The following is a 13379-nucleotide window of genomic DNA, read 5'->3' on the forward strand; positions in this document are numbered from 1 at the left end:
TACTTGAAAACATGCGTGTCAGCAAATTCCTATCAGGGTTTGCCAGACCGCAATGAGCGAAGTGAAATCAGAGCCCTGCATCCTCTAATCCAAATGTCACTCACTCCTCTTCATCACAACATCTCCCCACACTGCTGTACATTCCCTTTGTGTTTGCCTTTCTCTGCGTCCTTGAGTGTATACATGCTGTATACGTTTGTCTGCTGTGGCAACAGAGGACAGAAGGGCATCAGTCAAAGTCGAGGGAAGGTGACAACTTTGTGCGGCGATCGGGTTCGCTCACACACACAGAGTAAAAAGCCAAAGGGCTGTTAAGTGTCGGGCTCACCTTTCATAGTGTGAGATACAAGGAGATTCTCCATCTGGACTGGGCTGACAAACTGAATTCTCCTGTGGTATTTCAGACACAGCTGAATACTCAGATGGCCTGTTAAACCCCTGCTGACTCTGTGACCTGCTTTCATCTGTGACAGATCGATGATATCATACAGATAAAATTGAAGACACCGATAAAGACACCACGCTGGTTGTTCTGTCCCTCCCTTCTCACTTTTCTTTATTCTTATATTTATTTTAATTGTTTCCTTAGTTTTAAAACCAGACCTTCTTTCCCCATCTTCTCTCACCACCATCCTGCTCCTGTATCGTTCCCCTTCTCCACCTCTGTCTCATCTCCTTCCCCTTTCTCCCTTTGTCACTCCACCACGACTGTCACTAATTCATTCTGTCACTCATCACCTTCTTCTCGCATGTCCTGGTTTCCTGCTCCATTTCTTGAGTGTCACCAGTGTAATACGAGAATGTCTCCGAGTTCTCTCCCTGCTCTCCGGCGACCTTGTTTTTAACCTTGTCCCCTCTCTGTCCTTCTCTTCCTTCTCTGTCTCTGTCTTTTTTTCCATCTCTGTTTCCTTTAACAGCCACGATGGCAATGAGCAGCATCCTCAACGCTGATGACATCAAGAAAGCTCTAGATGCATTTGCAGGTAAAAGGAAAAATCACAGCAACACTGTGTTTATGTGTTTCCCTACACATTCATTTATTTGTGGCGGCACGCCATGATTAAAACATCTGCTGCCACATTTGATCTTTTGAGAGCTTGACCTTTTACACACACACATATATTTATATATCCTTTATTTAACCAGGTAAAAGACTCAATGAGATTTAAAATCTCTTTCTCAAGAGCGACCTGGCCTACAGGGCTGCATAAAAATTGTTACAGCAACAACACAATCAAACAACTGTGACACACCACAAGTGAGCAAACGCCACATCAAGTTAAACATGCAATTTTCTAAAATAATTTCAGTGAGAATTTGGGTACCGATCACGCTGATGAAGAATGCTGTTATCTTGATCCTTTTGAATTCGTGCATCCATTTTCCATAACCACTTGGGGGTTGCGGAGGCCTGAAGCCTATCCCAGCTGACATCGAGTGAGAGGCGGGGTTCACCCTGGACAGGTCACCAGACTATCACAGGGCTGACACATAGAGACAGACAACCATTCACATTCACATTCACACCTACGGACAATTTAGAGTCACCAGTTAACCTGCATGTCTTTGGACTGTGGGAGGAAGCTGGAGCAGCTGGAGGAAACCCACGCTGACACAGGGAGAACATGCAAACTCAAACTTTGAACCAGGAACCCTCTTGCTGTGAGGTGACAATGCTAACCACTGCACCACGGTACCCCATAGTAATCAGCTCAGACTATCTGAGCTTTGTCTGCAAATTATTCCAGGAACAAGGGGCAGCATATTTAAAAGCTTTGGGGGACCAACATCAAGAAAATGTATTAATTGTTGTGAAAGTGCAAGCCATATTGTTATTAGGAGTGCTATTGGAATATATATATATATATATATATATATATATATACACACACACACACCGTTCGGTGATTAAAGGAAATGGCCACTTTAGAATGAAAACACAGACAGTACTTACTCACCCTCATGCTGACAAGAAGTCCAGTGTAGTTTTTTAATCCACAAAACTCGTTCGGGGTATCGGAGTGTTGTGTTTACATGGCAACTCGCGCAAGACTCGAGAACTAGCACCACCACTAGCCATCACCTAGTGTCGCAGCAGGCTAACTGACCACGGTGAGAAATTATGCTATAAAAGTGGAGTAAATTACGTCTTTTCAAGTCAATTTTGCATGCCGCGGCTTCAGGGCACTTGGATTACGACGGACGAGCTGTTCTGACATTTTTGAAATGCATTAGCGGAATTTTATTACATTTTCAAAACGTGGGTTCCATGCAGTTAAAGTGCAGCTGTCATTCCGGCTAGCTGTTATCCTCCGATGGATTAAAAAACTACACTGGACTTCTTGTCGGCATGAGGGTCAGTAAGTACTGTCTGTATTTTCATTCTAAAGTGGCCATTTCCTTTAAGTGCATCACACTTTTGCAATTCAGATCGTACTCTGGGCACAAATGGAGCAGCAGAACATCAGGCGCAGTGAAAGTGAGACTTAACCGTGCAACCATGCTGGGTCTTAAAGGGAAATTTCGGTTTATTTCAACCTGTCTCCTATCGTCCGAAATTTGTTTCAAGTGACTAGTGACATAAAAATAATAGTTAGCATGTTAGCCGTTAGCCTAGATACAGCCGGGGCGCATAGTAGCGTCAGACCTGTTAAAACGTAAGTGAACGGGCAACCTTCAAGTGCAAAGTTAGTCCACTAAACAAGCTTTTTTTCCACAAAGACCGCCTCATATTGTTAGGATAACTGTCAGAGAACATATAGAAAGCGACATGTAAACGTGTTGTCTTACCTTACCGGTGTGCTGCCATGTTTGTTTACCATTTAGCTCTGTTTTCCAAAGCGTGGCCGAAAAAGCAGAGCTAGATGGTAAACAAACATGGCAGCACACCGGGAGACGGGTTTAAATAAACCAAAATTTCCCTTTAATGTTTGCTTTTGCTCTCAAACAGCTGTTCCTCCCATCTATCAATCTGGTCTGATCAGCTCTGAATGATCAACTGATCAGTTATCCACCCCATGACTCAAAACTCTGCAAACTTCTGCTGAGGGGATAAAAAGAGTTCCACCTGCGATGCGTTCATATGCGGAAACCTCAGAAGTTAGAAAGTGGACACAAGGACACACAGGCAAGCAAAAAAAAAAAAAAAAGGAAATTGGGAACATCCCTGCCCATCGAATACCTTTAACTCCTGTGTACAAGTTTATATGTACATTGGTACCTTTGACTGTTCATCAAACAATACATTTTCTAACACGATAGTTGATCTTTGTAGATCCAAGTGCTCCAGGACCAGCAGCTCCTTCCACTTCTGTAGCTCTATATCAACAGTGTTGTAGAAAGACGTTAGCTAAAACAGCATGTTCATGCACTGACACCGTGGCAGCACTGTGGTGGATTGTGGATTGGGGTTCGAACCCCAGGGTGGAGGAGTCCTTCTGTGCGGAGTCTGCATGTTCTCCCTGTGTCAGCGTGGGTTTCCTCCAGGTGCTCCGGCTTCCTCCCACAGTCCAAAGACATGCAGGTTAACTGGTGACTCTAAATTGTCCGTAGGTGTGAATGTGAGTGTGAATGGTTGTCTGTCTCTATGTGTCAGCCCTGTGATAGTCTGGTGACCTGTCCAGGGTGAACCCTGCCTCTCACTCAGTGTCAGCTGGGATAGGCTCCAGCCCCCCCACAACCCTCAAGAGGATAAGCGATTACAGAAAATGAATAAATTGACAATACTTTCTCTTTTATTTTACGTATATTTAATATATTTGCATGTACAGCGCAGACAGACGGGGATAGACAGAGCTTCATGACCCAGAACTGACAGCTCCTCTGGCAAACATGTTCTCAATCTATAACAGTCACACTATCAGAAGACCACCTTATTACAATTAGATTTTTGCCTTTGGGCTTCATCACTCAGATGAACACAGGATAAGCAACTTCCAGCACCTTTAAAGAAACTTTGTGTTGATGTAGTTATGACATTACAAAACCCTTTTAATGCAGAGTCAGTTTATTTATGATACATTTCGAGGTGCTTGCAAAGTACAGACATTTTGCCTCTGTGTTTGTGTGTGTGCAGTTGCTGACTCCTTTGACCATAAGAAGTTTTTCGAGATGGTGGGTCTGAATGCCAAGTCTCCTGAAGACGTGAAGAAGGTATTCACGGTGCTGGACGCCGACAACAGCGGCTTCATAGAGGAGGAGGAGCTCAAGTGAGACAAAACAATGCAACAAATGATCTTGTCGCACATAAAGTATTAGTGGTGTGTGACGTGTATCCTTTGTGCTTTTCTGTCCCTGGCTAGATTCGTCCTGAAGGGTTTTGCCAAAGATGGCAGGGACCTGACAGACAAGGAAACCAGAACATTTTTAACAGCAGGCGACAAGGATGGAGACGGCAAGATTGGAATTGATGGTAAACATCAAATTCTATTAGTGGGGGTGTCGCAAGGTCACACAAACAACGGCATGCCAAACAAATGTAGAAAGAAAGACACACAAACACAAACTGACGGTCTCCATTTGCTGCTGTGTGAGATTCACCACACATTTATTTATTGGTCATCTATTAAGACCACAGTAAACTTTCTATGCCACAGACCTAAAACCTAAATCTGTCGGGTACCTTGGTGCAGTAATGACATCACCGTTTAACTGACTGTCCTCATCCGTCAACATTACCCAAACCACAGAGCATGTCTAATTGTAAGCAATCGAAATATGTCCAACAGACACCCACTTGTAGACGGACAGATGCAAAAGGAACACAATGGCTGTTTGCATGATTAGGCCTATTAAGGGACTGTTCAAAAATTATTGGGGCAGGGAGGAGTGTTGGACCGTATGTTTGCCCAAATCGAACATTACAAGAGGAATTAACAATTACGGAAATGATGGTAAACATAATAAGCGGCACATGCTGTTTACGCAGCTGCTCTTTATTATCGAAGAGCTACTAAACACTTATCACCACTGTCACTGAATGAACGCTGTTTTGGTACCGGTAACATCCCCGAAAATGCCTTTGCCAAACACACCAGACTCCATTTAAAAAAACAGTAATTTTAGTGTGCATAAAGCCAACATATTTTCATATGTAACTGGATGACTTAAGGGTTTAATTCAACCAAACCAGAGCTGGTGATTGTTGGAACAGTGGAAAAATGAACCAAGATGGCTTTTGTGAGTTTTATATTGTTTCTGTCAACTTTGAATTAAGTATGTACCTTTGTGTGTTTTAAAGTGATAAAATTACTGTTTTTTTAGATGGAGTCTGGTGGGTTTGATGCTAGCGATTTTGGGGCTGTTTTTGGTGAAACATACGGGATCTTGTTTCTTAACAAAAGGTCCATCTCTGAAGGGATCCTTTCCCAGATATTGCCAGACACTTAGAATGATAATCTGAGCCTGTCAGTAGCAAGCATAAGCACTTTTAGTGGACGTACACTGACAGTGCGCTGTTGCCCATCAGCGTTACATTGCAGCCTGTTTCACTCAGTGCTGCACTGATTTCAAATACTGTTGTTCCCATAAATCACTTCCAGGCTGAGAAATACCAAAGTTACCCTTTAATAGTCCTAATATCTACTAGAAAACAAAGCCCTGATAAAGAGACATGATTTGTGTCCTCTCCAGAAGTTCTTTAATGATCTGCATGATCAACAAACGTGCTGACAACAGCGATGCCATCTAGTTTGCCCGTGGAGAGGCTCTTCAGCCTGGACAGTCTTGTGATGACACCAAGGAGGAGCAGGTTGTCTGATAAACGATTTGATAGACTCCTCCTCATGAGGTATAACCGCCGCTTTAGTGATAAACATGTCAAATAAGCTGGACTGATTTACTCTAAAGACATGGTTTGGTGAGCAAGCGACCTGAGTGAGTTTGTCTGGCCCGTTAAATGCCGCCCATATGCCATCTAAACATGTTTTGTCCTTTTAAATCTATTTAAATCCTGTTGAGATACTATTCTAAAGTTAATAATATGTATACCAGGCAGTATAAGGACGGCCAGCCTCTTTTATACATTAACGTAGTTTTAGTTTGAGGCAGTTACAGCCTGCTGCAGTGCTGTCTTCATTCTCCTGAGCCTTGTTTTGTACTGATGTGTGGCCATATGTAGATTTTATGTGATACTGTTAACTTGCAATAACTAGTGCATCTCAGGCAATGCTGTGGGGTAATGCAAAAGTAATGTAACAAGTAGTTTTATTTATTTATTTATTTATTTGTTTGTTCATATAACCAGTAAAAACCTCTTGAGATTAAGAGTGTCCTGGAGATTTCAAGAGTGCCTGGCCAAGACAGGCTGCAAATGATAAATGGGCTGCACTTGTATAGCGCCTTTCTAGCCTTCTGACCACTCATTGAGTGAGTTTACATGGACAGTTTAATTCCCTTTTCATTCGGCATGAAAGTTCATTCCTATTAAAAGTGATCTTGTAAACACCTAATTCGGAATGAAAATGGCCAATGAGATTGAAAATTCAATCCGATGTAAGGGGCTGGAATATTCCGTTTCTAATTCCGAATGACAGAATTTCTCGCACTTGTATACATTCATTCCTCTTAAAGTTCATTCCGGTCTTTCTGCGCATGCTCGTTTCTTTGCCCTTCTGGCACGATAACGTATACAGCGCACATAGCAATGGGCTGAGATAGAGCAGTCGGACTCGTTGCACTCACTGGTTTCTATTCACCACAGCACGGTCTTCTACCTCCCTTCTTCGACCTTCTACCTCCTTTCTCCTCTCAACAGACGAAGCATTAGCAGAACAAGGTTGTTGTCGTACTGCTGCTTCAAGAATATAAGCAAAACAAGCCTGAAAAAGGCACTAAGAACGGCGTCGTCAAGCATCTTGTTATCCGGAACAAGGACTACAGTGTTTTCTTCCAGTAAACGTAAACACGTAACATCCGCCCCGCCCCCTATCCAATCAGAAACCTTCCCTGCCCCAAACCTTGTGCAGACCCGAATATAGGCGATTAAACTGATCTCCCATGTAAACCCTCATTCGGAATTAATATTTCCCATGTAAACTACCTGGAAACACTTTAATTCCAAATGATTTCATTCAGATTTATTTACCCACTGATGGGAAAGCAATTTGGGGGTCAGTATCTTGACCAAAGATACTTTGACATGCGGACTGGAGGAGCTGGGGATCAGGCTGCTGTTCTTCCAAATTGTAGATGACCTGGTCTACTGTCTAGCCACAGCTGCCCCAACATAAAGTCACACACAGACAAATAAAAAATAAAAAATATGCAACTCCAAAACAAGCGATATAAAACATAAAATGAGATTACTACAAAGCCAAAAAGTACGTTAATATATGCTATAGGTGAACTATAAAAACAAGAAAAACAGGAACTACAAAAATTTTAAAAACCAAAGTAGTTCAAGATAATTGTGTAGTGAAAATCTGATATCCTGCCAGCCACAGTATAGCATTGGAAAGTTTAGACCACTAAAATTTCAGATCACCATTTGTTCAGTTAAGATAAAAAAAAATGCTAACCCCTCCTCCTTTTGACCCCACTCTCTCGCCTTATAATTCTTGCACAGTCCCTAACTACAGATTGTGCACACTATATATTTTTGACCATTTTTCAAAGCATCACATATTTCTTTTTAGTTCAATATTGAGACCTGACATGCTGTTGACATGTAACTAAAAACACTTGAGTGATGTATCTTTACATACAGCGAGAAAATAACTCCCGGCAACTTCTGTTTTCTTCTTCCTCTCTTGCAGAGTTCGCCGCCCTGGTGAAAGAATAAACAGTCTAGCACTCTGAGATCACCTTCCAGCCACCACTACATCCCGCTGGCCCCTCTTCCTCCCCAGCACCCACACCTCACCGCCCCACCCTGACTCCCAGCCCCACCAGACTGCAGCCGACTCCTGCTACACACACTCCTCTTCCTCAACTTTCCCCTACTGCTGTCTTCACTGGGTGTCATGCTGCACTGTAGGAAGTCCGTTGTGGTGTGCCACCCCCTCACACACAAACACCTCCTCAAACGTCCCCACAGCTATACTCATCCTATTTATTTTATCCTTTTTATACAAACTGTTCTTGTTTCTGTTTATGTATAGATATAAAAACATGCCTGCAGGAATAAACCTCACATTTTAAAGCATAAAGTAGATATTTAAAGAAAATAGAGGTTATATGAGAAAGACCTTAATGTCCTTCTGTATTTCTGACTTTCTTATCTCTTCATTTCCTTCGTCAACACTTCCTCTCACTTTCCGACTTTCTTTCTCCCTTTTTTCTGTTCTTCACTTCTCTCCGTCGATTTCACTCCTGGCACTGTTCCCTCCCTGCATTCGCTCCCCTCTCTCCCTCCCACGCCATCACCCCATCCATCTATCTATCTACCCATCCCTTTCTCCTCTGGTAATGAGCTGTTGTAAAACATACCAAAAGAAGAAAGAGGTCAAGCTGTGAAAGAATAAAATTAAATGAGAAAAAAAACAAAGCCTCGAGAACACTGACTCACTAAGACTCCTCTGTTAATTCCGTCCTTTGATGTGATGCTCTTATCTGATTCTACATACAGCTCTCCTTCTCTCCTGTCTTCCTCTATTTCCCTGTCACTTTTATTAAGCAGTACGAGGGAAGCATATCTTGACAGCAACCTAATAATGCATAAAGGGGTGTGCTTTAAGAAGGTCAAAATTACCCTACAGTGTCATTTGTTAGTATTCATTAGCACTGACTGTGTCATTTAAAGGCTGGTCACACACTGAGATTTGAGCCTGTTTCTGACCCGAATTTTGAACCTCATGACTGATCTGAAGGTCGGACCGAATTTCCACTTAATTGGGGGTCATTTGCCGTGAAGTGTACAGAGTGGAGCGAGGACCGATCACGGCCCAATCAACTGCAACCGAGCGGCCACTGGATGGTCGGATTCATTTCTGACATGTCAGGACTTTTGGTCAGCTTTTGTCAAAGCCACAAATTAATTCCCCAAAATATGTGCCATTTGTTTTTTTTACTGTGCCTGTGACAGTGTCATGGCAACACAACGCATCAGGTGGAGGGAAAATTTGGAGGCCAGGTTGGTTGAGCTGTGGCATACGATTCCTCCTCCTATCACGGTTGATATGAACAAGAGAAATGTTGGCAGGAAATAGCTGCTGCTCTTCAACTGCATGGTCATATTGTGATACGATATGATACAATACGGTACAGTACGACGTGTTATAATACAACATGACATGACACGATACGATACGATTAGCTACAATATGGTAGGATACGGTACAATACAATACGGTAAGATTGGATACGATACGATAAGCTACCATATGATATGGTATGATACAATACGATGTGATACGGTACGATACAATGCAATACTCATACTCGTACTCTTTGTCCTCCGCTTATCAGGGTCCGGGTCGCAGGGGTAGAAAGTATCACGGTTCTGAGTAGTATCACGATACCATGGTAAAAATGAGGCAGATGTGCCTTTTGTCATTTATAAAAAGATAAATCACTTTTCTATAATACATCAATGATATTTCAATGGAATAAATTACTTATTAACTTATTCATACTTCAAAAACAGCATCAATAAGTGATTAACATAGGGGGGATCAAAATAAAATAAATAAATAAAATAAAAATCAACCAGCCACCCTCCTCCCCTGACAAGTAAAGAACAGTCCCTTCATAAGTAAAGAACAGTCCCTAAAGTGCGGTGAGGTTTGTGGGCCGTTACCTGCCACAAAGAGAGAAATGTGAACGGCTCGTCTCTCCTCTGTTACGCCACATACCTGTGTGCCGCCATGACTCAGTTGTCCAGGTACTACTGGGCAGTCATGACACCAACGAAAGAGGAAATTGGACCTGGAGTCGGACTTCTCTGACGCCGGTAAGCAGTTATCTTGCTCCGCAGAGCACTATCAGCCTCCGCCATATTCCTGTCTGTGACCCCCGTTCAACCCACAACCGCCAGGATTCGCCTTTCCTTTCTGCTGCTGGTTGAAACGTGATAATATGGGCACCCCAGCACCCACTCCACTAACTTGACGTGGAAATGAGCGGTAGTCTAGAAAACTGGCGAGTTTTTTTTTTTTTTTTTTTTGGAGCGCGCCCTCACATAGATTGCGTCCTGGGCGGTCGCCCACATTGCCCATTGCAAAAACCGTCCCTGGGCGGCCCCGAGGTCTCCCCCCAGTTGGACATGCCCGAAACACCTCCCAAGGGAGGTGTCCGGAAGGCATCCTTACCAGATGCCCGAACCACCTCAACTGGCTCCTCTCGATGTGGAGGAGCAGCAGCTCTAGTCCGAGTCCCTCCTGGATGTCCGAGCTCCTCACCCTATCTCTAAGGCTGAGCCCAGCCACCCTGCGGAGGAAACTCATTTCGGCCGCTTGTATTCACGATCTTGTTCTTTCGGTCACTACCCAGAGCTCGTGACCATAGGTGAGGGTTGAAACGTGGATCAACAATACAATACGATATACTTTATTGTCCCCGTGGGGAAATTTGTCATGTAATCAGAAGCTGCACAAGCAGGGCGTAAAATTAATACCCGCCAAGCGCCAATGGTGGGTAAAAAATGAGTTTGGCGTGTAAAACAAAAACACACACCCGCCAGTGGCTGATGGAAAATTTTGAATTGCATGTGCGTTTTTTATGTGCTTCGACCATTTCTGCCAGCTGTGTCCAGGGACGGTTTTTGCTATGGGCAATGTGGGCGACCGCCCAGGGCGCAATCTATGTGAGGGCGCACAAGCGCCCTCTGAAAAAAAACAAAACAACAACAACAACAAAAAACCGCTCATTTCCACATCAAGTTAGTGGAGTGGGCGCTGGGGTGCCCATATTATCACGTTTCAACCAGCAGTAGAAAGGAAATGCCAATCCTGGCGGTTGTGGGTTGAACGGAGGTCACAGACAGGAACACGGCGGAGGCTCATAGTGCTCTGCGGCGCAAGATAACGGCTTACCGGCCGTCTCCGACTAAGTCTGACTCCAGGTCCAGTAATTTCCTCTTTCGTTGGTGTCATGACTGCCCAGTTGTACCTGGACAACCGAGCCGTGGCAGCACACAGGTATGTGACGTGTCAGAGGAGAAACGAGCTGTTCACATTTCCACAAACCTCACCGCACTTTAGGGACTGTTCTTTACTTATGGAGGGACTGGCAGGGGAGGAGGGTGGTTGGTCGATTTTTATTTTATTTTGATCCCCCCTATGTTAATCACTTATTGATGCTGTTTTTGAAGTATGAATAAGTCAATAAGTAATTTATTCCATTGAAATATCATTGATGTATTATAGAAAAGTGATTTATCATTTTATAAATGACAAAAGGCACATCTGCCTCACGTTTGCTGTGGTATCGTGATACTACTACTGCAGCCTTTGCTGCAAGCACGCCAAAGAAACACAGAGGACAGGGTTGGATTTTCCTAAAGTTGGATTTTCATACTAAAAACGTATGGTAATTATTTTTCGTCAAATAAGGCACAATTTTTTTATTTGGCTGGTGAAAAATATGTTTGGCCGGTAAATTTTTGGAGGTCACTAGCCAATGGCAGATGAGGTAAAATGTTAATTTTACGCCCTGTGCACAAGTATTGCTGCCTTACAATAATAGTCCTGAAGAAATTAAGCATACACCATGAAAACACATACTACAAATAACAGTATTGCACATCAGCCACTCATGTATTGCACATAGCTACAGCACTCAACAGAGCACCATAAGGAAAACACAACCCCTAAGCATCAAGCGACATTAATGAATTTTTAAAACAGTTAAGTTAAAATTCGGGCATCTTGTATCGTCTGCCCAAAGGTAAAAGCTCGTACTCAGCATGGAGAATGTGGGAAGACTCAGATAGTATTCTCTGTGCTTGACTCTTCCCAAATTCTCCACGCTATTTTTTGTTCTGACAAGCAAACAAACTTCTACCTGAGCCCTTGTATAGTTTACATGTACAGTGTGAGCACATAAATCCTAAACATTTGCTTTACATTGCAGACAATTTACTCATACAGTAGGAGTTGGAATTCAACATCATTTCTAAAACAGGTTGAAATTGTACGTTGTCATCTAATACCAACTCCTACTGTCGGAATATATCATCTGCATAGAAGTTTATGTGCTAGCAGGGGTATCGAAACAAAAAGTATTACCAGGCAGCTGAAAATCACTGTATCTATCCTGCATTCCTACATTTCTCTTGTTCATATCGGTCGTGAGTAGAGGAGGAAAAACATCAAAGAGGCACATATGCTGTTGCTACAGTTTGCTTTCGTTTGACGACGACAAAGCCTCTGAGGGCGAGGACCAATATTTTGGGCTGATACGGTGTGGCAGCCAGTACTTCCTCTTTTGTGTGCCGGTTATTTCGGGTAATCTATATGAATAGATAGCTGCATATGAATGCTGATAAAAAAAATTTAGAAGCAAATATAAAGCTAACTTGTTTTCAGGTGATAGTTGATTGCATTTCAGCCACTGCATTCCGCCTCTCCACATGGACTGTGTACGTACCATTTTAATGTGATTACTCAATAATGCTTGAACTACAAATGGAAACAGAACACATCTGATACCAAAATCTTGTTCCATTGCCTTATAGAGAGACTGCTTGACCAACCTGCCCTCCATATTTTCCATCTACATGAAGCGTTATGTTGCAATTGCACTTTCAGATACTGTTTGCCACCTCATACAGACACCAGAAAAAGAAAACAGGCGCTGATCTTGGGGAATCAACCTCTGGCTCTGCTTCAACTGTGCGAGACAACAACTGACCAAAACTTCTGACATGTAAGAAATTTATCTGAACATCTGCTGGCCAGTCAGGAGCAGTTCAATCCATGATCAGTCTTCACTCCCCGCTGTATACTGCGCGGCAAACGATGCTAGACAAAGCTGAAATTCAGTCCGACTCTAAAATGAATCACGCTGCTCAAAAATCAGGTCAGAAACAGGCTCAAATTGTACAGTGTATGCTGAGCTTAAGTGGTGAAAGGAGAAAAAGAAACTGCCCACATTACAGATCACTGATGAGCATCTTCCTTTAGCCTGTTCCACATTATGAATGCAACTTCGCTCAAAGAGAAAAAAGGAGGCGGAGGCCACATTATTCCACTTGGCAAAGAGTCTTTATTCAGAAGAGCTGTGCTAGTTTAGCAGAGCCATGCTGTCAAGCCATTAGCAGAATTGGATTCACACTGAGGTTCAATTTGGGTTAAGTATCCCCAGCGGAGGACCCAAACAGGCGACGCGGGAATCCTGATCTTCTTTAGTAGGCCATTTTACTGCCTGAGCAAATAAACACAGATCTGAAGCTTAGAGGCTATCACTTAAAAGAAGAGCAGTTTAGTGGAGCTCAGAGAAGC

The 13379-nt window shown here is 43.1% G+C and overlaps 2 protein-coding genes across 3 annotated transcripts in view; one reads left to right on the forward strand and one right to left on the reverse strand.

Annotated features, from left to right (window-relative positions):
* pvalb6 (parvalbumin 6) overlaps nt 1-8495 on the forward strand; it is an 88563-nt gene extending 80068 nt beyond the window's left edge. For both annotated transcript variants that reach the window (XM_033643786.2, XM_033643785.2), the window contains exons 2-5: nt 918-983; nt 4076-4208; nt 4302-4411; nt 7755-8495. In XM_033643786.2, coding sequence (XP_033499677.1) covers nt 923-983; nt 4076-4208; nt 4302-4411; nt 7755-7780 — 330 coding nt within the window. In that variant the 5' untranslated portion in view covers nt 918-922 and the 3' untranslated portion in view covers nt 7781-8495. The remainder of the gene's footprint in view (nt 1-917; nt 984-4075; nt 4209-4301; nt 4412-7754) is intronic.
* Nucleotides 8496-13120: 4625 nt separating this feature from the next.
* Nucleotides 13121-13379, reverse strand: part of baiap2l2a (BAR/IMD domain containing adaptor protein 2 like 2a) — a 35865-nt gene continuing 35606 nt past the window's right edge. The window contains exon 14 of the mRNA XM_033643771.2: nt 13121-13302. Coding sequence (XP_033499662.1) covers nt 13296-13302 — 7 coding nt within the window. The 3' untranslated portion in view covers nt 13121-13295. The remainder of the gene's footprint in view (nt 13303-13379) is intronic.

This window comes from Epinephelus lanceolatus, chromosome 18 (assembly GCF_041903045.1).
Source record: "Epinephelus lanceolatus isolate andai-2023 chromosome 18, ASM4190304v1, whole genome shotgun sequence".
NCBI classification, from domain to species: Eukaryota; Metazoa; Chordata; class Actinopteri; order Perciformes; family Serranidae; genus Epinephelus; species Epinephelus lanceolatus.